Source organism: Typopeltis vanoorti, chromosome 10 (assembly GCF_054136105.1).
Source record: "Typopeltis vanoorti isolate ZY-2024b chromosome 10, IOZ_Tvanoo_1.0, whole genome shotgun sequence".
NCBI lineage: Eukaryota > Metazoa > Arthropoda > Arachnida > Uropygi > Thelyphonidae > Typopeltis > Typopeltis vanoorti.
This window is the reverse complement of record NC_143558.1, coordinates 16,788,299-16,813,829: the sequence shown is the minus strand read 5'-3', so window position 1 is coordinate 16,813,829 and position 25,531 is coordinate 16,788,299. Positions and strand designations below refer to the sequence as shown.

General features: G+C 34.5%; 1 protein-coding gene across 1 annotated transcript in view; it reads right to left on the bottom strand.

Moving 5' to 3' along the window:
* Positions 1-13,758: 13,758 nt before the first annotated feature.
* Sirt2 (NAD-dependent protein deacylase sirtuin-2) overlaps positions 13,759-25,531 on the bottom strand; it is a 164,325-nt gene continuing 152,552 nt past the window's right edge. The window contains exons 15-16 of the mRNA XM_090399304.1: positions 20,488-20,554; positions 13,759-13,970 (exon numbers count right to left, since the gene is read on the bottom strand). Coding sequence (XP_090255430.1) covers positions 13,872-13,970; positions 20,488-20,554 — 166 coding nt within the window. The 3' untranslated portion in view covers positions 13,759-13,871. The remainder of the gene's footprint in view (positions 13,971-20,487; positions 20,555-25,531) is intronic.

The following is a 25,531-nucleotide window of genomic DNA, read 5'->3' as shown; positions in this document are numbered from 1 at the left end:
TTTAGGCCTTATAGAATATTTCAGCATGGCTTAGTCAACAGAAAAGGAACTTGGAGTGGTGAATATTAATGTCATTAAGGAAAAGGACTGCAGGAAATTAAGCTTTGAGGATAAAAATTCAGAGACATGGTGGTGTACATGTTTATACCATTAGTGTTAAGTCAGTGTAGGAGAGATTTTTTTTTTTATGTAGTAACTATATCTGAGTTATGGTTTTTAAGAGATAAGGAATAAAAGATGCAGGAAAACACAAAGTGGGAGAAAAGTGCCTGTGTGTTGAATGAAAAAAAAAAAGTTTTCTTTTCTTTTAGGCTTACACGGTGATCCGAATACATTTTAGAAAATTATGGAGACAACTACCATGTTTGAGTAAAACCTTAGTTTAATATAAACCAAAATCCACATTTGACGTTTCGACCTTTATATCAAAGTCATCTTCTGGAGCATATATACAGAGAAACAAGCTGCACTACAATCTACATGGTTAGTTAAAGTTACTGACCATCGTTACAACAATTATTGGCCTGACCTCTGGTGGGGAAAAAAAAAAATATATATATATATATAGACTTGTTGTTGCTCCCAATGTAATTTTACAACCAATAAATATTAATAGGACTCTAGCATTGATATAAGATTTTTTTTTTTTTTTCACCAGCGGTCAGGCCAATAATTGTAACGGTTGGTCACTAGTTTTAACAAACCATGTAGATTGTAGTGCAGCTTGTTTCTCTGTATATATGCTCCAGAAGATGACCTTGATATAAAGGTTCAAACATCAAATGTGGATTTTGGTTTATATTAAACTAAAGTTTTACTCAAACATGGTAGTTGTCTCCATAATTTTCCAAAATGTGAAAAAACAGTTTTGGAAGGTGTTGACTTGCAGTGTTGTATTGTGGTAGTTTTATGTGTGAATCTCATTCGTGAAAAATTATATACCTATCATACATTACTACTGTGGATGGTATAAGATGCTCAAACATAGAACTTTTCCAAACATTTCAGGTCACCAATAAGCACATTGTTGGTAATAAATTCATTGCTCACCTAAAAAGCATTCACAAACATATTTGCCCACAGTGAGATTCAGACCCCTGACCTACTGGTTGGAAAGGGAAGAAGAGGCTATCCTTATAGCCAACCAGCCAGCAGAAACATGAACATATGGGAGAAGAGGAGGGAAATATATAAGTAGGTAGATGTTTCTTGATTCTTATGGAATAATTATCACACCCATACAGCACCTTTGTGCAAAACAGAAAAAGACGCTCTTCCTCAAGTAAAATTTTTTTTTAAAGTTTATTATTGAAAAATAATATAAGTCACTCTGTATAAATTATATAAATCATGTTGAGCTCAGAGTCACTATCAAAATCAATTTATTTGTATATATATATATATAAATAAATACATTCAGTTTAATAGATTATTTTGTTTTTATCTTAAATTTTTTCTTGAAATTCGTCAGTTATGGTTGACATGGGGATAGAAGTAAATTCACATCCTGTTCCATGAGTGATGGATCTATGCTGAAACTAGTTGAACTCTCTTTTTTTCCCCTCTGGAATTCCATCGGTTTTCTCCAAAAATGTATTCAATGATCCAAATACTTTATTTTTTTTTTTTCTAATTGTTTTCCATGTCCCATTCCTGATTTTTTAAAATTTATTTTCTTTCCAACATCTGGGGAGAAATAACAGTTAGAATTTAATCTCTGAATTTGTGACATTTTAAACTAAGTAAAAAGTTGCTAAATTTTTTTTTTTTTTTTTTTTGTACTAACAAAATTCCATTGGGTACTTAAGAGTCAAAGCTGTATAACTAAGAGGAGACCTCCACATAGCCTTTAAAGGAATGCAGAGAACCGACAAGGGCTTCTGACCTAATGTCCAGTCCTCACCTTCTCATGATTCACCCTGTTGGGTATCTACTTTGATACTGAACGAACGAGGATGGGCTGGCAATTTGGGATTTAGCCGACTAAATTGTATTCGTATTGGTTAAACCAAAATAAAAAATCATGATAGAACATGACAAAATTTCATGCCGGCTGGGACGTTACCCGGTTAAACAAGGCCTCCGTTGTTTTCGCCAGGGAACAGAGCAAACAGTGGAAAGTCAACTACTGGAACAAATCTGAAAACAAACCCCAACTCAACATCACCAGAGATAAAGATCAGTACTATCAATGTAAGACTAAACGGCAAAGAAATGGAGCTAGCTGAGGAATTAGATAAGTACCAGATCGACATAATAGGGGTGACTGAAACAAAAAAGACCAAAACTGGTGAGATCTTTCTGAGCAATAAATACAAAATGTTATATTCTGGAAATGACAATCAAGGAAAAGAAGGAGTAGCCATAGTATTCAACACAAAATACGAGGCTAATCTTCTTGAATGGCAGTCAGTCTCAAGTAGAGTAACGTGGGCAAATATGAGAATGGGGAACTGGACAGTAAGACTTATTTGTGCCTATGGTCCCACAGAAGGTTCTACTAAGGTAGAAGTGGAAGAATTTTTTGATGCTTTAGAAAAAGCAACTGACAATGAAAAAGGAAAAGTTGGTCCTTGTTGGGGATCTAAATAGCAGAGTAGGAAATGATTGTGAGACATACAAAAATATTTTGGGAAAATTTGGAGAAAAGAGCAAAGGTAATAATGGCAAATATCTATTGGATTTCTGCTCGGGATATGGACTGGTTATTACTAACACCATTCCAACATAAAAATGTGCACAAATTCACATGGAGAGAAGAGGCAAGGAATAAGAAAAGTCTCATTGAATATGTTATTGTTGATAGTGATGTTTTCTCCCTAGTGCAGGACACCAGAGTGTACAGAGGATTTGAAATTGGAAGTGATCACTATTTAGTGTTGAGCAGGATAAAATTGAATTTTATTGAAAAGAATAACATGTAAGAAAGTTTTAAAGCGAATAAAAGTTGAGCAGCTCTCAGATGTGAAGTGTAGACTAAAATACACAAAGATTATTGCAGAAAAAATGAAACATTTGAAAACAGGAATCAAACCTTGGAGATTCGGTGGCAAGCCTTGAAGAAAGCCCTGATTGACTCAGCTAAAGATGCATGTGGTGAAGTTGTCTGCAAGGATAGAAAAATCAGAACTCCATAATGAACAGAGGAAGTTAGAGGCAGCAGTGAAGGAGAAAAAAAAACATACAGAAAGATCCTGGTAAATAAGTCAGTTTGCTCTAAGAGAATACAGAGACAAATGCAAGAATGCTAAACACTGTGTAAAACTAGCTAAACAAAAGTCATGGGAGGACTTTGGCAAGAACGTAGAAAATAAATATCAAGAAGGTGGCAAAATATTCTGGAGGTTGTTGAAGAAGCTTAGGAATGGAGGAAAGAGTGCTGTAAAAGAAGTTAGAGATGATAAAGGTGACATGAAAATGGGAGAAAAAGATATCCTTGAAGTATATGGAGTAATTACTTTGAAAAACTGCTAAATGAAACAAGCAGTGATAGCACAGTGGTAAAAAACACTGACCAGGCGTGCAGTCAGGAATACATATCCGTACTTGAAGTAGAAAAAGCCATCAAAGGCTTAAAATGTGGAAAGGCAGCAAGAGTAGATGATATTTGACCGGAAATGCTGAAGTATGGTATAAAAGTCTTACAGTGGCTACATTGCATAATTCAGAAAGCCTGGACAGAGGGACGAATTCCAGATGATTGGAGTAGAGCTCTCATAGTACCCATATATAAAATGGGAAATAAAACTGATTGTGGGAATTACAGAGGTATTTCCCTACTGAGTGTTCCTGGCAAGATCTATGCAAGTATACTTGAGAAACTCTTGAGAAGAATTGTGGAAGAAAAGCTGGGTGAAGAACAAGCTGGATTTAGGCCAAATAGAGGCTGTCAGGATCAAATCTTCACTTTATGACAAATAGTCGAGAAAGCATGGGAATATAATAAACATCTGTATTTAAGTTTTGTCGATTTGGAAAAGGCATATGACAAAGTGCCAAGAGAGAAGCTATTCAATACGCTACAGTTATATGGTGTCAATGGGAAATTATATCAAGCAATACTTAGTCTTTATTTGAGTTGTAAGTCAGCAGTTAGAATTGAAGGAAGTACAGGGAGATGGTTTAATGTTAAATCTGGTGTCAGACAAGGATGTACATTATCACCTCTGTTATTCATTATCTATATGGATCACATTATGAATGAAAGCGGTATTAAACATGATATCAAAATTGGAGATATTAATGTCAGCCTCTTTGCTTTATGCAGATGATGTTATACTTCTAAATAAATCCACTACAAGTCTGCAAGATTCTCTGACTAAATTGAATAACTGTTGTAATAGATATGGTATGAAGGTACCATATCTATTATCAGCAATAAAAAGACAAAGAAAAAAAAAATAAGCAGAATCATTGAAAATGTCAACTGTGAATGGAGAACCTATGGAACAAGTAAAACATTTCAGCTATTTAGGCACGATTTTTAGTGAAGATGGTAAATTCAATATAGAAATAGACAACAGAATCAGCAAAGCTGGTATGGTGGGAAGTCAATTGAATAAATTCATATGGAATAAAAGAGAAATTAGTCGGAACGCTAAATTAGCTGTATACAAGACAGTGTTCAAACCAGTTTTAACTTATGGATCTGAGAGCTGGGTCAGAAGTAAAACACTTAACCAAAGACTAGAGACTGCAGATATTAGAGTCCTGAGAAAGATTAGAGGTGTGAACAGATGGCATCAATGGCAATATCATATTAATAATGAGCATATTAGGAAAGAACTTGACATTGTCAGCATCCAGGAATGCGTTAGCAGAGCTAATCTCAGGTGGTATGGTCACTTAAATAGAATGGGTGAGGAAAGATTAGCAAAACAAGTATTCTCTGCCAGGTTGGCAGGAAAACGACCCAGAGGAAGACCAAGATATAGGTGGATTGATACAGTACAAAGTGCCTTAGACGATAGAAATATAAGATCTGATATTGTTGAAGTCTTGACAAGTAACAGACGGATTTGGAGGAAAATTGTAGATAGGAAGTTAGTAATGATGTAATTTTTTTTCATGTATTACTATCATATCCTGTACACCCCTTGAGGGTACATGGCAGGAATTTGATGATGATGAACAAAATTCCATTAATAAATATAATTAGATCATTACATGGTAATCTCCAATTTGTCTATGCATTAATTTACCATAAAGCAATATCAATTATTACATAGTGATTTGTCATAATTTGTATTCTGTAGATTTGAATTGAGAACTTAGCAATACCATTGCAGTATGGTAAACAAACGGCAGATGATATAAACCCTCAAATTTAGTCCATGTACTATTTTTTTTTTTTTCAAAGCAAAACAATACACATCCCCTGTCAGACAAGACACTTCCAATCTTTCAGAAAATGGTTATAAATTTTGCCTCTTTTACAAGGTCTTGATAAGACCTCACTTGGACTAATGCCTATAGGTCTGGTTTCGATGGTGATTTCTGATACAGTGGAGTGTATTAAAAATATCAAAATTGTGAAGACAGATTGAGAATTTGTAGACTGCAGACACTAGCAAACAGGAGAAAGAGGGGTGATGTGATTGAGACTTACAAACTTCTGAATTAAATATACAGGATTTCAATTGATGGAATTTTTAATTTTATGGAGTGTGGGGAAAGGACTAGAGGGCATCCTTGGAAGTTGAGAATGAATGCTGTCAAGAAGAGAATCAGGGCTAGATTTTTCTCTGAGTGGTGCACGATTGGAATGGACTCCTCTTAGACGTTGTGTATGCATGTAGTGTAATGAATTCAAGAACAGTTATGACAGCTGGTGTAAATAGTATGGCCTCCCTGAAGATCTCTCTTAATAATAAATGTGCAAATCATTTAAAAATTAAAGTGAAAAAATCGTAGTGTGAGATATATGTGGGGATTTTCGGAAACTAAAGTTTTTCAGGAAAAAATTAAATTGACGTTTATAATTAACTCCTCAGTATTCAATATAATCGCTTTAATGCATTTAAATTTTAATTAACATTATATACGTGATCAGCCACTCTCCATCACGCAATACATTTGGATCTTTTAGCGACAATCCATCTAATTAACTTAAAACAAACATTATTGCTTGTCCTATTATCATTTTAAAAAAAATAGTGAAAATGGGTGCCTTACCAAGAATCTCATTTATTATTGATACTTCCGGTCTCAAGTGCAGTTTCCTCATGTGCATTGTCAAGGTCATCTAACCAAATAGTGTCATCTTCGCTCCCATCCAGGGCATTAGAGATGGCAGTTTTTAAAACTTATTTTTGATGAAATCATGTCCTAAGCTCTCAAAATCCAGTTGCACAACAATAAACCTTTTAACTTTTTTTCATGTGTCAACTACAAAACGTTTTAATTTTTTTTTTTTTTTTCGTAAAGCAAAATCAGGGGTATGAGAGGGCGAGTTATATTTGACTAAATACAGTATAATTAAAAGGTAGAAAATGTTCAAAATAAAAATGGCTATGATGAAGAATAATCTCGCTTAAACATGGCACTTTTATGCTGAGCACAAGCTAAACACTTTATGTGGCAGCCCTGTAATCAATATAACTCAGGTTAGCTACATTTGTATTTATAGCAAATTTTTTCACTTGGTTACAAAGTAAATTATATTCTGAAAAGATGCAGAAGTATCTTCTCAACTAGGCTACATTACTTGTATATATAGAGAGACTTCACATCAGTAACCTCAGTATATATCATAAGGCACCCCTTTTGGATTTATATATATATATATTATTATTACATGACACCTCCAAGATCCAGAAAGATGAGAATGTATAATAACTTCTACATTGATTCAAATAGTAAAAGGGTGTATCACCATATTATTATAATACTCAGAATCAGTTTGTTTTTTATTTCTACTTGATTACAAATAAATTATGCTTCACAGGAAATTATATGCTTAAAGATAAGTTTGATAAAAATAAATATAACCCAATAATTTTTGTAAGTAGTCAGAATTACATCATCAGGGGTACTAGCAAAAGTTATGTGCAAAAAAGACTAGAAACAATTAATTACGCAGATGTTATCAGAACTTCACAACTGGTACATCATGTAGATTCCTCAATGCAAGGGTGCAGTACCATGTTCTTCAAGAATTCTCTGTTGGCAACTCTTCTTTTTGTTTCAGCATTGTCACTTGATCCTGTCCATGGTCTTATATCATCGAACCATGTCCTTTTTTACTTCTTGATCCTCTTCCCATAATCTTTCTTTCTAAACTTAGTTGTCCTCAGTTTTGCTGATCCCTGCAATATGTCCTGCCAGTCTCATCATCTGTAGTAACTTTGCATTTGTCAATGCTCTGTCCATGAGATTTTCAGGGCTCTTCTGTAGCACCACATTTCAAAAGCCATTATCTGTTGCCTTACTCTCTTCTTGAATACCCAGGTCTCACTTCCATATGTGAAAACTGGCCAAACTAATGTTCTTATCATTCTTTTTTTTTGTCTCGATACCCACAGAACTGCTGAGCAGATCTTTATTTTTCTGGAAGGCATCTTTAGCTATGGCATATCGTATTTTTATTTCTTTATCTTATTTTCCATCTGCAGTAAAGTAGGTGCCTAAATATTTGTATTCTGTTGTATGCTCAGTTTTTATATTGTTTTGTGAATATTTCTGGCTCAGATCGATTTTCTTTTGCGATTCTCAAAAATTTGGTCTTTTTTGCATTTAAATGTAGGCCAAAATCTTTATCTTCAATTAGTAGCTGCAGTAATTTGATTAATTTGTTTTCTGCAATCAGAATGATATCATCAGCATATTTAAGTGTTGGATTTTATACCATTGATACTGATTCCTATATTTTGTTTTTCAATCTTTTTCATCACTGTCTCACTGTAAATATTAAACAGATTTGGTGAAAGGATGCAGCCCTATCTAACTCCTCTTTTTATTTTCACTTCAGAAGTCTCAGAGTTAAACAGTTGCATTTTCTGTTCAGAGTAAGTCATTTTTATAAATTTATACACACAATCTAATTTTTCTAGAATATTAAACAGTTTATTGTTTGCTATATTGAAGGCTTTCTGAAAGTCTATGAAGCATATGTATATGTTCTTTTCATGTGATCTTTCCAGTAATATTTTTAGTTCCAGGATAACATTAATGGTTTCCATTCCTCTTCTGAAGATTTTCTGTTGTTCACCAGTTAAGGCTCTTTCAATTTCTTTGTTAACAGTGGTTAAAATGATTTTAGATGCACGAGAGATTAGGCTCATAGTTCTATAATCGTCGCAATTTTGGGCATTTTTCTTTGGAATACGCAGAGTGACGTAAAAGATTGCAGTAATTCTATTGTTTTATAGATGTGACAAATGGTGTCCACTAAGTAAGTGTTATTGTAACCAGTCAAAGCTTTCTGCAGGGATGTTATCACACCAGGAGATTTATTATTAGGAAAATTCTTGATTATGTGTTGTATCTCATTTCTTGTAGGCAGAGTGGTATCTGTTGCTGCACATAACATAAGGTGTTGGAAATCAATCATGTTCTCATTATCATCATAGATTCGATAAATATTCCACCCATCTCATTTATCTTTTCACTTCATTATCAATGATTATGTTTCCATCTTTGTCCTTGTTGTTGTTGTTAGATTGTATTCGTTTTGCTTTTCCATTAAGTTCTTTCACTTTCAGGAATGCTTGTCTGGTTTTGTTCTTTTTTGTAACACTTCTATCTCGGTGCATTGGTTATTTATCCTTCTTTCAATCTCCTGCATAATTTATATCTTGATCTTTCTTCATTTGCTCTTCTTTCATCAAGAAGGTCAACTACTTCTTGCATTATCCATGGTTTGTTCCATTCAGAAAGTTCATTTTCATTTTGTAACTGTGCAGCCAGTAGTTTTGAAACATTTTCATTAAATTTTGATTTTCCTGTTGCATTTGGTAGCATCTGTAAATCCCATTTATGGGTTTGTTTCCTTTTAATATTTAATGATTTTAGACAAATATTTATCATCATCAGGACTAGTCTATGATCAGATCCACTATCAGCATTTGGCATGACCTTTGAGTTCCGTACTCCATTGAAGTAACACTTACTGATCACAATATAGTCTGATTCTCGTATCTTCCATCAGGCCTTTCCCAGGTATATCTTGCTGTTATCTCACCATAACTAACACTTATCAGAATAAGTGTTAGACTTATTCTGATAAGTGTTAGTTATGTGAGACTTTGTTACAGAAGTCAACTAATTTTTGTCTGATTCTGAATTCCCAGTTCAAATGGTCCCACGTGTAGATGTTCTCTCTGATCTAACAAAAATAACTATTTTTCTTGCCTCCCGCTACCTTTATATACTACTATTTCATCATACATGTTATCAGCATCTTCCTTACAGGTATCCCTCGATTAACACGGTTAATTAATCCCTCGATGTTACCGTGTATATCAAATCTAATAATCAACGGTAAAAAGTACAATTCATCCATGATCGATTACTGTATTAATAGTTCGTTTTATATGGTACTCTTTTAGGAAAGAAATAAATTAAATGTTTAATAAATACTTGTACCTACATTAGTTACTGCAATTTTTTATCAAAAAAAGTTATCAAGAGTCGTTTGAACAGTTTTAGTTTTTTTTCTTATCAGCATAAATTCTATGATAACAAGCAAAATGACTCTCCTGACCTCGGCAAACAAGCATTCTTCGATTAACATCTGAACATTAACATTTGACAACGATCTTCGCATTCCATTTGTTCGATGTCTTCATATGCACGTTGTTGTTCAATTCCAAGAAGATCGTTGTCACTGAAATCTTTTGAATCCAAATCTTTAACATCTTCTACATCAACACCATCAAAACTAAGATCTTCACCAATTGCAATGATTTCTACAATCACGTTGTTCACAGGATTTTGAAAACAACCTAAGTCATTGGCGTATTCTGGAAAAAGATTTTCCCAAACAGCTTTCATACAGCTAGGAGACACTTGCTCTCATGAATGTTTTCAATTGCGTGTTTAATGTTAAATTTTTTCCAAAATTCTTGGAGTAATTGCATCCTTTCCCGTTGTTTCTACTGCCTTTGAGAATGTCTTTTTAAGAAAATAGACTTTGAAAGTTGCAATGACGCCCATATCCATAGGTTGTAGCAATGATGTCATATTTGGTGGGAAAAATAAAACTTTCACAATCTTACACAGATCATTAAGAGAATTTGGATGACGAGGTGCATTATCTAAAATGCAAAAGAGCTTTGAAAGCTAAGTTATTTCTCTTGCAATAAGCTTCAACTGCCAGGCAAAAATAAGACAAACCAATCTTTGGATAGACTCTGGGTCCTTCTGATTTGCCCGCCAAATTACAGGTAAAGAGTTCTTGTTATATCCTTTTAAAGCCCTTGGGTTCTGAGTTCGGCAAACAAGCAGAGGCTTCAATTTAAAATCTTCATTAGCATTCCCTCCTTAATAACAGTTACGCAATCTGTATGTACATACAGTATACAAATAATTACCTTGAATAAATATATATATTATACTAGCAGCTTTCCACAGAACTGCTAAATTTATTTTTTCATCTAGGAAATTATATTCTTATTTAAATCCTTCACCCAAGTGTAAATAGCAAAGTTTACACAAGTATGATCTTCACAAATGGCTACCTGTATAATTCCTAAATACGTGAAAAAAATGTTAACCTTATAAAAGCACAAAGTGATTGCATTTTTAATAACTCGATCATGAAACTACTTGTGCAAGCTTTGTTTTCTTACACTTCGATAAAGGATCATAAGAACATAATTTGAAATTATATTCTTGTTTTAATCTTTATTCCAATGTAAGCAAAGTTTATGCACGAAGTAAATTCACGACTAGGCTATTTGTATATGTGAAGTCACTGGTCTAGTCATGAATGTACTTCACATACAAACTTTGTTTGCTTACATTTGGATAAAGGATAAAACAAGAACATAATTTTAACAGGTTTAAAGAAATTATATTCTTGTAATCCTTCATAATTATGATCCTTTATCAAAGTGTAAGAAAACAAAGTTTGCACAAGTAGTTTCATGATTGGGTTATTAAAAATCACTTTGTGCTTTTATAAGGTTAACATTTTTTCCATGTATTTAGGAATTATACAGGTAACCATTTGTGAAGATCATACTTGTGTAAACTTTTTACACTTGGGTGAAGAATTTAAATAAGAATATAATTTCCTACATGCAAAAATAAATTTAGCAGTTCTGTGGAAGTACTTCATGTGCAAACTTTGCTTGCTTTGGAATAAAGATTAAAACAAGGATATAATTTCTTGGCAAACAAGTGAAAAAAAAAACTTTTTACCAATAGAATTTCTTGTTAAGTATAATTTATTTCTTTGCAACAAAAAGCCTTTGCAAAAACATCTTGGTTGCTGTAACTGAATTGTTTCCCTGGTGCAAAGACATCTTATTACTGTGACTTCAGCATATTGATTGGTAGTGATTAAATTAAGACAGCGCAGAATGTCCTGTAAATTTCGCTAACCTAATATCTACATACGTGGTAATTTCGGTTTTCCCTCTTTGTATGCTGTGCATAAAGCTTTTATATTGGCAACTATTTTTCTTTTAGTGCTGTTTGTTAATCTTTATTTCACAAAGAATATTGTAAATGAATAACTAGAGAAATAAAAGTGCTTTACTGACAGGAACGTTTTTTTTTTTCACTCCTCACACTATTAGTATTGTTTATCATTTTCTAGGAAACTATGACACATAGCCCTCGAAGAAAATTTTGAATAAATTTTTTTAAAACAATTTTCTTGAAAAAGTTATATAATAATAATAAGCATCTAGTCTTACAAACATTTTATGAAACAAAAAGCACCTGCATGCATGTAGTTGTGCAATACTCCCATACCTGATATACAGGAATGCTGTATTTGCACATGGCACTCAGTGTAGCACAGATTTCATCACCTACTGTAAAATCTCTATCCTTCTTAGTGGAGGCCTGAAGTGACTTGAAAAGTTCATTAGTCTCAAGAGCAGTGGTTTTGGATTCTTATACCACCCATGGCATTAAGATGTACTATTATATTACAACCTTCAGTAGGTAGGAGTCAAACATAAAAATCATGCAGTTACACGGTGATCAGTTTAACATAGAAATGATTACCTGTCATTTCTGCCTTATCAAGGTCATCAAAAGTATATATGTGTGTATATACACTGCTTGGAAAAAGAATAGACATCCCCATGGACAAGATGCATTGTGCCACATACCGAGTCACGTATTTGTTGCCGATAAAAATTGGAGGAATATGATGCTCCCAAGTCAGTGTGACTGGGTGAAATGGCTGGGAGAGGGAAACTGAGTTTGAAAGAGGCATAGTGATAGGATGCCATGTTGCAGACTTATCTATTCAGCAAACTGTTGACAAATTGAGCTATCCTAGGTCAATAATCAGTGACACCATACTGAGATGGAATCACATGGACTCATCTGTAAGTGCTACCCATAGTATGACTCACTGAACATGGCCATAGGGTGCTATGAAGGATATTAATCAGCTGATATGTTGAATGAAGAGTTCTAGGCTCACAACATGGATTTCCATGGTGAGACTACAATATGCAAGTCCCACATTACCTGAACTAACATGCAGCACTGTCTGCAGTTTAGCAAAGAGCAAGTACAGTGGGACAAGGAAGCTTGTAAAAGTGTTATGGAGCAATGAATCATGTTACCCAACAGATAGATGGGTGTGGTGGGTGCCCAGTGAATGTCTCTTACCAGAGTGCATAACTCCAACCATGAAATTCGGAGGTGGCAGTGCGATGGTACAGTCCTGTTTTTCCTGGTTTGGTTTCAGATCTGTGTAGTGCCACAAGCATTGAACTCAGAAGTATCTGAACATTCTGGACAATGCAATGCTTCCTACTTTGTGGTCTACAGCAGTGCTTCCCAAACTTATGGATGTAAAGGCCCCCTTGCAAAAATTAAAATATTTCATGTCCCCCATCGAAAAAAAAAAAATCATAATACAGACTTATATTATTATAATATTTATTGTATTTATATTCAATACAAAACATACACAGTGAATATTGTAAAAATCAAATGCAAATATTACATTTTTATCTTACATGCACAATTGACATGACACACTTAGTCTTAAAACATTTTAAATTTGTTTTCATTATTTCATGGCCCCCCTCAACAAAACTAACGGCCCACAGTTTGGGAAGCGCTGGTCTACAGAACTGACCATTGTCTCTTTCAGCCAAACAATGCACTGTGTCATAAGGCTGCTTCTGTAATTGCATGATTTGTAGACATGAACATCACCACATTTGACTGGTCTCCACAGTGCACTGACCTCAATCCCAGCAAACGTCTGTGGGATGAACTACAGCATTGGAGAATGGTCCAAAATTCCCATCGATCACTATCGTACACTTGTGGAAAGGATGCCCTGTAGGATTGCTGCATCACAGCAAAAGGAGGTCTAAGATCTTATTAAGGTGGGCACCATGACTCTTTGTTTCTCATACTATGGTGTCTGTTGACTTCTTTCCATATTTTGTTGAAGATCAACAGATGCAGTCCACTTCTTATAGTACATAGGATTCATTTTTATTCAGGAATGAATGAATTTTTACTTACATCTGCTCTTTTATAAAACTGGAATGAAATGTTCCTGTAGTGTGAAATATCAATAATACTTTTATTTGCATCCAAAAATAAGTCAAATTTTTCTAAAACAACTTTTAATCAATTTTTTTTACAACCATCTTAAATAATTTCAATCAACAAAGTTTGTATACACCATGAAAAAGTTTCAATATATTCCTTTCTTCGGTTTGCTACCCTGAAGTAGATGGCAGTACTGTGGTACTAGAATCTGAGTTAGAATCTAAATCTATCCTGGCATGTTCTCTCTTTACCAGATCCTTCAGTTCTTCCTGTGAAGATAATTTAATAAATTTAAAAATCTGTTTCTAAATTATAACACAACAGAAAATTAATTTCAAACTATAATACACTAATTTGAAACAAGAACATACATTGGTATGCTCAAACTACACTTGTGTATTTCTAAGAATGCAATAGTAATGGTCCTGCCAGTTCTCATACAGATATGAAAAGTTTTATATTTTTAGCTAATCTTCAATCCTATAGTCAACTCTTGCTATAACAAACTCATGAGACCTGCAGGTGTGGTTTATTTAGATTTACACCCACTCAGGTTAAGGCCAGTATACTATGTATATTAATTGTGTTCTAATGGCCGGTTTGCCTGCTTTGCAGGCAAACACTGCCACCTCCATATGAAACTAGCTAGCTTCACTTTCGGTTGAAAAGTCCTGATAAAGGTTCCATGCATCCTAGATGGAATTTGAACCCAGGTCTTTCCAACCAAAGCACATCGTCGAAACCAACTAAGCTACAAAAGCTCCAGGACCAAATTGTTACAGTGAATCTCTTTTAAAAAAAGCATTGTACAGTAGTCCCCTGCTTATCTGCAGGGGATATTCCAAGACCCCCCCCCGCAGATACCTAAAATTGTGTATAGTACCGAACCCTGTACACAAACACACACACACACACACACCATGTTCTTTCCTATACATACCTGTGATAAAGTTTAATTTATAAATTATGCACTATAAGAGATTAACAACAATTATAACAATACACTACAATAAAAGTTATATAAATGTGAATGGAATTTAGCAACCTCAGTACACTTTTGATGAAGTCAAGAATTTTCACCTAAAAGGAAGCATTTTATGGGGCTTATTTTTGGCATATCTGAATTGCACTTTGGTACAATTATTTAATAATGGTAAATTAACGGTTATGTCAATCTGATAACTAAGATGGCTACTAAGTCACTAACAGACTAGTAGCATATATGACATAGCATGGATATGTTAGACAAAGGGTTGATTCACGTCCCAGGCAGGATGGCAGGAGATTTCATCACATTACTCAAAACGGCACAATTTAAAACTTATAAACTGTTTATTGCTGGAATTTTTCATTTAATATTTTTGGACTGGCATTGACCAGTCCAAAAATATAAGGAGGAGCTATGGTACTTATGAGACTTTCAGTGGTATTTTACAAGAGTTTGTTACAGCATTTGCTATGAAAAGAGCCAACTATATATATAGTATATTTTATCATTATCATTATCAAATTCCTGCCATGTACCCTCAAGGAGTGTACAGGATATGATAGTACTACATGAAAAATTTACATCATTACTAACTTCCTATCTACAATTTTCTTCCAGATAAGTCTGTTACTTGTCAAGACTTCAACATTATCAGATCTTATATTTCTGTTGTCTAAGGCACTTTGTACCCTATCAAACCACCTATATCTTGGTCTTCCTCTGGGTCGTTTTCCTGCCAACCTGGCAGAGAACACTTATTTTGCCAATCTTTCCTTGCCCATTCTGTTTAAATGACCATACCACCTGAGATTAGCCCTGCTAATGCATTCCTGGATGCTGACAATGTCAAGTTCTTTCCTAATATCCTCATTTTTAATATGATATTGCCACTGATACCATCTGTTCACGCCTCTAATCTTTCTCAGGACTCTCATATCTGCGGTCTCTAGTCTTTGGTCAAGTGTTTTACTTCTGACCTAGCTCTCGGATCCATAAATTAAAATTGGTTTGAACACTGTCTGGTATACAGCTAATTTAGTGTTCTGACTAATTTCTCTCTTATTATTTACCATCTTCATTAAAATTTACCATCTTCACTAAAAATCGTGCCTAAGAAGCTGAAATGTTTTACTTGTTCCACAGGTTCTCCGTTCACAATGCAGTTGACATTTTCAACGATTTTGCCTATTTTCATTGTCTTTGTCTTTTTATTGCTGACCTTCATACCATATCTATTACAACAGTTATTCAATTTAGTCAAGGAATCTTGCAGACTTGTAGTGGATTTATTGATAAGCATAACATCTTCCGCATAAAGCAAGGAGCTGACATTAACATCTCCAATTTTGATATCATGTTTAATACCACTTTCCTTCATAATGTGATCCATATAGATAATGTACATCCTTGTCTCACACCAGATTTAACATTAAACCATCTTCCTGTACTTCCTTCAATTCTAACTGTTGACTTACAACTCAAATAAAGACTAAGTATTGCTTGATATAATGCTACATTGACACCATATAACTGTAGCATATTGAATAGCTTCTCTCTTGGCACCTTATCATATGCCTTTTCAAGATCTACAAAACTCAAATAGAGATCTTTGTTATATTCCTATGACTTCTCCACATCTGTCATAAAGTGAAGATCTGATCCTGACAGCCTCTATTTGGCCGGAATCCGGCTTGTTCTTCACCCAGCTTTTTTTCCACAATTCTTCTCAATCATTTCTGAAGTATACTTGCATAGATCTTGCCAGAAACACTCAGTAGGGAAATACCTGTGTAATTCTCACATTCAGTTTTATTTCCCTTTTTATATATGGGTACTAGGAGAGCTCTACTCCAATCATCGGGAATTCATCCCTCTGTCCAGGCATTCTGAACTATGCAGTGCAGCCACTGAAAGACTTTTATACCACCATACTTCAGCATTTCTGGTCAAATATCATCTACTCCTCCTGCTGCCTTTCCACATTTTAACCTTTTAATGGCTTTTTCTACTTCAAGTATGGATATGTATTCCTGACTGCATGTCTGGTCAGTGTTTTTTACCACTGTGCTATCACTGCTTGTTTCATTTAGCAGTTTTTCAAAGTAATTACTCCATATACTTCAAGGATATCTTTTTCTCCCATTTTCATGTTCACATTTATCATCTCTAACTCCTTTTACAGTACTCTTTCCTCCATTTCTAAGCTTCTTTAATAACCTCCAAAATATTTTGCCACCTTCTTGATATTTATTTTCTATGTTCTTGCCAAACTCCTCCCATGACTTTTGTTTAGCTAGTTTTACACAGTGTTTAGCTTTCTTACATTTGTCTCTGTATTCTCTAAGAGCACAAGCTGACTTATTTGCCAAGAACTTTTGATATGCTTTCTTCTTTTCCTTCACTGCCTCTTTAACTTTCTGTGTCCACTATGGAGTTCTGATTTTTCTATACTTGCAGACAACCTCACCACATGCCTCTCTGGCAGAATCAATCAATGTTTTCTTCAGAGTTTGCCACTGAATCTCTAAGGTTTGATTCCTGTTCTCAAACTCTTTCATTTTTTCTTCAATAATCTTTGTGTATTTTAGTCTACAGTTCACATCTGAGAACTGCTGAACTTTTATTCGCTTTAAAACTTTCTTACATGTTATTCTTTTCAATATGAAATTCGATTTTATCCTGCTCAAGACTAAATAGTGATCACTTCCAATTTCAAATCCTCTGTACACTCTGGTGTCCTGCACCAGGGAGAAAACATCACTATCAACAATAACATAGTCAATGAGACTTTTCTTATTCCTTGCCTCTTCTCTCCATGTGAATTTGTGCACATTTTTATGTTGGAACATGGTGTTAGTAATAACCAGTCCATGTCCGGAGCAGAAATCCAACATATTTGCCATTATTATTGGCTTTGCTCTTTTCTCCAAATTTTCTCAAAATATTTTTGTATGTCTCACAATCATTTCCTACTCTGCTATTTAGATCTCCAACAAGGACCAACTTTTCCTTTTTAATTGTGTCAGTTGTTTTATCTAAAGCCTCAAAAAATTCCTCCACTTCTACCTTAGTAGAACCTTCTGTGGGACTATAGGCACAAACGAGTCTCATTGTTCAGTTCCGCATTCTGATATTCGCCCACATCACTCTACTCGAGACTGCCTGCCATACAAGAAGATGCCTCGTATTTTGTGTTGAATACTATGGCTACTACTTCTTTTCCTTGATTGTCATTGCCTGAATATAACATTTTGTATTTATTGCTCAGAAAGATCTCACCAGTTTTTGTCTTTTTTTGTTTCAGTCACCCCTATTATGTCGATCTGGTACTCATCTAATTCCTCAGCTGGCTCCATTTCTTTGCCATTCAGGCTTCTTATGTTGATAGTACCGATCTTTAACTCTGGTGATATTGAGTTGGGGTGTGCTTTCAGATTTGTTTCAGTAGTTGACTTTTTGCTGTTCACCCTGGTTCCCTAGTGAAAACAATGGGGGCCTTGTTTAACCTGGCGACGCCCCAGCTGGCATGAAATTTTGTCATGTTGTACCATCATTTTATAATTTGGTTTAAGCCAATAAGAATTACAATTTGGTCAGCTAAATCCCAAATTGCCAGCCCATCCTCGTTCATTCAGTATCCAGTTAGATACCCAACAGGGTGCACCACGAGAAGGTGAGAATTGGACATTAGGTCAGAAGCCCTGGTCGGTTCTCCGCATTTCCAAAAATCAATGGCTAATCTATGTTACATGGACATTAGAATGTAAAGCTGCTTTGGGATCATTAACTATGTTAATTTTATACATATAAAGGATTATATAAGATACTGAAATAAATACTTTATAAGCAGTCAGTGCTTTGTTAGCTGTATTAACCATTAAAAGCTGTAGCTTTAATGATTATATTATTGTAATATTTAATTAATGTCTCATTTCTAGTTATATTGGATCTTTTGTAATTATACAATACAAGGTTTTACAAATAAATACAATACTGAAATGAGTTTCTCTTGGCAGATCTAGGTAATAGGTTTTATTATTTAGATGATAATAGAACCTATTACCTAAATGTTTCAACAAAAACTCATTTCAGAATTTTTTTTTTTTTTAAATATCTGTAAACCTTTTAGAGGTAGTTCCCAACTTAGGGTTAATTTTTTCTGAGCACAATCTCAAAGTGAAAACTCTTAAAGCAGAAATTTATTTCCCATAGAATATTAGAAATAGGGGTTAGATTCCCAACAGTAATTTATGTTATCCAAAGAAATGAAAATATTGCTTTTAAAATCAAGCAAATTATAAGAATAAATTATTTATGTGATAAAAAAATGTTAAAGAATGCTCAATATTCATTATTAAATGCACAATTATTGATGGTATTCTTCTTCACTGTTTCTTTTTATTAAGATCCTCTCTGTAGTATTGATTTGTTTTGGCTTATTGTAAAGTATTAATAAAAGGAATAAATGTGAAAATAAGACAAGAGAGCAAAAATGAAGAGCAACAGACCAACTACTGCATCAGTATGGTAACTGCTTTATGTTATGCGAGCTTTGAAATGCTGTATTTATGAATGTTTAGCATTTATTTATTGAAATAATATATATATATATATATATATATATATATATATACACATATAGGGCTTTTTTTTTCGGCCGGAACAAGTTCTGGTAAACTTTTCCAGACCGTTCCGGCTGAAAAAAAGCTCTGTGTGTGTGTGTGTTGTTTTTTGTTGATGCTTAAAAGAAACTCACTCAGGAACTTGCAAAGCAGGAACCCTGTATTCATTTCTTAAATACAAAAATTAACATTAATTGTATAGTTACAAATTATCCAATATAACTCGAATTAGACATTAAATATTGCAAGAATACAGATATTAAGGCAATTAGTAGCATTCATATGCCATAAACAAGGAAAAAAAATTAAATGAAAAACTTATTTTTTTTTTTTAAGAATTTAAAAGAACTTGAACATTTTTTAAATTATTTTCTAAATGACAACTAAAGCTATACATAGTTAAAACATTTCTCTCTCTCCCCCCACAAACAAGAATAATCAACCTGGAAATATTTCATCAAGTGGAATAATGGTCTAGCATAAATGCAAGGCATTTCATAATTTGATTACATGCTCAGCCAAATGTTTTCCACCTGGAATGACAAAAATCACAAATAACAGGAGAATTTTTCATTTTGTGTGCCATTGGGGGTTAAAAATGATATATATAAGTATTATACATCAAAGGTTGTAAATTCCACCCAGAAATTCTGCTCCACATGGTACTTTTTATAAACCATTTCAAGGAACCAATAAGCAGAGTTGTGGTCTTACACCAGATGATGAAAATCATCTACCATGTAATGACATTAAAATATCAATTCAAATTGAACTCAAAAATCATTAAGCTCAAAGTAAAAACAATGGCTAACTCTCGCACTATAACAAACTCATGACATTACAGGAATTATTTGTTATAGCGGACAGTTTGCTATCATGCATGTCATTTAGCACAGTACTGTGCTTACAGGGCTTTGCCTGTATTTTTTTTTTTATAGTTTGCTACAGTGAGAACAGTAATGTATACTTGAATGACCCACTAGTGATCACATGTCATGCATGCTTTCTCAAAGGATTATGTCTAAAATATACAACAAAATCTTAACAAGTCCAGTGGGATCAGACAAATTTTATAAATATCTCTCAGCCATATTCATTTCTAACATCATCTTATTTCTAATAGTTTGTTAGAAAAATTGTTTCAAACACTGAGCACTATAAAGAACTTTTACTTACCCCAAAATCTAAAGCATCAGCAAGCACCTGACAGCCATCATCGCATAATCCTATCCAAGCAATATCTCTGCAACACCATAAAAATATTAAATGAGAAAACAGTAGTCAAAAGAGTAGGTTACAGAATAATAAATTAATTTAGGAGTTTTAATAATTGTGAAAAAATAAGTGTATGTCTCTGTTTGTATGTTGCTATTCATCTTTTAATATATATATATATATATATATATATAATTTTTTTTGTCATCCCACATAACAGACCACAAAGCCTATAGTAAATCAACACTAACGGGCAGGAGTCAAGAGGAAAGTAATTGTTTGATATTATTTTTTGATGAAGTGGAGGTTATAATCTTTGAAAAATACTCCATGGGAGAAAAGGTTGTTCCACAGAATCGATGTAGATGGAAGATGAGTAGCAACAGTAGGTTTGGTGAGTCAGAATCCAACTGTAAAAGGATGATGTGCAACTGTTGTGTGTTACTGAAGGTTTAACATAAATGAAGGGCATGATGGATGCCAGTTCTTCAGAAGAGACCTAATGCAGAAACTGTATATGAGACAACGGATGGGAGAATCTTAGAGAAGAGATCAATAAGCCAAATTGACTCATCTGGCTAGCATCAAGAATTTTTAAAGAGATTTTTTTTTTTTTTTTTTTTTTTTTTGCATGCCCCTCAAATGTATGAGCAATATTCCATGGCTGGACATATTTGGGATATGTACAGAGTTAGTAGCTAAAGAGATGAAAAGTAGCATGCTGAGTGAAAAAGGATGCCTAGTTTTTTGAAAGTCAAGGATGCTATTGAAGCAGTGTGTTTGTTGTGCCAGGAAGATAAGTGTCAGTCCAAGAAGAGAAACTGATCTTGACTATTAAACTGAACATTATTGAAGAGGAGAAGAATTAAGTTTTTTTTATTTTTTTTTTGAGAAGATAGGCAAAATTATGTTTCCAAAGAATTGAACGTAACTAGGTTGTCATTATATATATATATATGACGAAAAGGGTAATGGGGTGCTTAAGGGTCAGGGGTGCTTAAGGGTCAAAGCTGTATAACTGAGAGGAGACCTCGACATAGCCTTTCAAGGAATGCGGAGAACCGACCAGGGCTTCTGACCTAATGTCCAATCCTCACCTTCTCATGGTGCACCCTGTCGGGTATCTTCTTTGATACTGAACGAATGAGGATGGGCTGGCAATTTGGGATTTAGCCAACCAAACTGTATTCTTATTGGTTAAACCAAAATAAAAAATGATGGTACAACATGACAAAATTTCATGCCAGCTGGGGCATCGCCCGGTTAAACAAGGCCCCGTTGTTTTTGCCAGGGAACCAGGGCGAACAGCGAAAAGTCAGCTACTGGAACAAATCTGAAAACAAACCCCAACTCAACATCACCAGAGTTAAAGATCGGTACTATCAACGTAAGAAGCCTGAATGGCAAAGAAATGGAGCTAGCTGAGGAATTAGATAAGTACCAGATCAACATAATAGGGGTGACTGAAACAAAAAAGACCAAAACTGGTGAGATCTTTCTGAGCAATAAATACAAAATGTTATATTCAGGCAATGACAATCAAGGAAAAGAAGGAGTAGCCATAGTATTCAACATAAAATACGAGGCTAATCTTCTTGAATGGCAGTCAGTCTCAAGTAGAGTAATGTGGGCAAATATGAGAATGGAGAACTGGACAATGAGACTTATTTGTGCATATGGTCCCACAGAAGGTTCTACTAAGGTAGAAGTGGAGGAATTTTTTGACGCTTTAGAAAAAGCAGCTGACACAATGAAAAAGGAAAAGTTGGTCCTTGTTGGGGATCTAAATAGCAGAGTAGGAAATGATTGTGAGACATACAAAAATATTTTGGGAAAATTTGGAGAAAAGAGCAAAGCTAATAATAATGGCAAATATCTGTTGGATTTCTGCTCAGGACATGGACTGGTTATTACTAACACCATGCTCCAACATAAAAATGTGCACAAATTCACATGGAGAGAAGAAGCAAGGAATAAGAAAAGTTTCATTGACTATGTTATTGTTGATAGTGATGTTTTCTCCCTGGTGTAGGACACCAGAGTGTACAGAGGATTTGAAATGGGAAGTGATCACTATTTAGTCTTGAGCAGGATAAAATTGAATTTCATATTGAAAAGAATAACATGTAAGAAAGTTTTAAAGCGAATAAAAGTTCAGCAGCTCTCAGATGTGAACTGCAGACTAAAATGTGGAAAGGCAGCAGGAGTAGATGATATTCGACCAGAAATGCTGAAGTATGGTGGTATAAAAGTCTTACAGTGGCTAAAATACAGAAAGATTATTGAAAAAAAAAATGAAAGAGTTTGAGAATAGGAATCAAACCTTGGAGATTCAGTGGCAAACTCTGAAGAAAACATTGATTGATTCTGCCAGAGAGGCATGTGGTGAGGTTGTGTGCAAGGATAAAAAAATCAGAACTCCCTGGTGGACACAGAAAGTTAAAGAGGCAGTGAAGGAAAAGAAGAAAGCATATCAAAAGTTCCTGGCAAATAAGTCAGCTTGTGCTCTTAGAGAATACAGAGACAAATGTAAGAAAGCTAAACAGTGTGTAAAATTAGCTAAACAAAAGTCATGGGAGGACTTTGGCAAGAATATAGAAAATAAATATCAAGAAGGTGGCAAAATATTCTGGAGGTTGTTGAAGAAGCTTAGGAATGGAGGAAAGAGTGCTGTAAAAGGAGTTAGAGATGATAAAGGTGACATGAAAACGGTAGAAAAAGATATCCTTGAAGTATGGGGTAATTACTTTAAAAAACTGCTAAATGAAACAAGCAGTGATGACAGCACAGTGATAAAAAACACTGACCAGGCATGCAGTCAGGAATACATATCTATACTTGAAGTAGAAAAAGCCATCAAAGGCTTGAAATGTGGAAAGGCAGCAGGAGTAGATGATATTCGACCAGAAATGCTGAAGTATGGTGGTATAAAAGTCTTACAGTGGCTGCACTGCATAGTTCAGAAAGCCTGGACAGAGGGACGAAATCGCGATGATTGGAGTAGAGCTCTCATAGTACCCATATATAAAAAGGGAAATAAAACTGAATGTGAGAATTACAGAGGTATTTCCCTACTGAGTGTTCCTGGCAAGATCTATGCAAGTATACTTGAGAAACGGTTGAGAAGAATTGTGGAAGAAAAGCTTGGTGAAGAACAAGCTGGATTCAGGCCAAATAGAGGCTGTCAGGATCAGATCTTCACTTTACGACAAATAGTCGAGAAAGCATGGGAATATAACAAAGATCTGTATTTAAGTTTTGTTGATTTGGAAAAGGCATATGACAAGGTGCCAAGAGAGAAGCTATTCAATATGCTACAGTTATATGGTGTCAATGGGGAATTATATCAAATAATACTTAATCTTTATTTGAGTTGTAAAGAATTGAAGGAAGTACAGGAAGATGGTTTAATGTTAAATCTGGTGTGAGACAAGGATGTACATTATCCCCTCTGTTATTCATTATCTATATGGATCACATTATGAAGGATAGTGGTATTAAACCTGATATCAAAATTGGAGATGTTAATGTCAGCTCTTTTCTTTATGCAGATGATGTTATACTTCTAAATAAATCCGCTACAAGTCTGCAAGATTCATTGACTAAATTCAATTGCTGTTGTAATAGATATGGTATGAAGGTCAACAATAAAAAGACAAAGACAATGAAAATAGGCAGAATCATTGAACATGTCAACTGTGTTGTGAATGGAGAACCTGTGGAACAAGTAAAACAATTCAGCTACTTAGGCACGATTTTTACTAAAGATGGTAAATTCAATATAGAAATAGACAACAGAATCAGCAAAGCTGGTATGGTGGGAAGTCAATTGAATAAATTCATATGAAATAAGAGAGAAATTAGTCGGAACACTAAATTAGCTGTGTACAAGACAGTGTTCAAACCAGTTTTAACTTATGGATCTGAGAGCTGGGTCAGAAGTAAAACACTTGACCAAAGACTAGAGGCGTGAACAGATGGCATCAATGGTAATATCATATTAAAAATGAGGATATTAGGAAAGAACTTGACATTGTCAGCATCCAAGAATGCGTTAGCAGAGCTAATCTCAGGTGGTATGGTCACTTAAATAGAATGGGAGAGGAAAGATTAGCAAAACAAGTGTTCTCTGCCAGGTTGGCTGGAAAACAACCCAGAGGAAGACCAAGATATAGGTGGATTGATACGGTACAAAGTGCCTTAGACGAATCGTCTAAGGCACTTTGTACCGTATATCAATAACCATACCGTATAATATCAATAACCATCAGATTTAAAAATAATGTAGCATGATTCATCACTCCATACTACTCATTTCCACTAGTCTAGGGTCCATCGACGTTCTTTCACCAAGCAAGTTGCTTACTCACATTCATAGAAGTCATTAAAAGCTACTCGGCCATGGAAATTTAACTTGTGCAGTTCCTTATGAATAGTCTTCATGCACACACCCCCCTATTGACTCCTGCAATTCCTTGGTTTTGATTTGATCAGAGCTCTCGTCTCTCTTTCCATCAATTTATTGGGCCTTCCTGAACATTTTTTGGTGGTCATAAGCCCCTTATCTTTCTATTTACTAATAACGTCTTGAACACCAATTATTTGGTTTAATCCTTTATCCAAAGTGTAAGTAAACAAAGTTTGCGCCTGAAGTATTTTCAGGACTAGGGAAACTCGTGGTAAAGGAAGAATAAGTTCTAATCACTTGCCTTAGTATCTCCCATAATGCAAAGCACATCTCCTTGCGGACATATATAATATATGCATTAAGGAAAGGGCCACCACCCAGACTGGTTTCGACCTCAATGAAGGTCGAAACTGATCTGGTTAGTGACCCTTCCCATAATGCATAGCATTATGCATACCCGTAAGGATATGTGATTTGTATTATGGGATACTAAGGCAAGTGATGTGAAGTCATTAGCCTCTATATATGAGTTGCCCAGGTCTGAAAATATTTCAGGGCACAAACTTTGTTGGCTTACACTTGGATAAAGGATTAAAC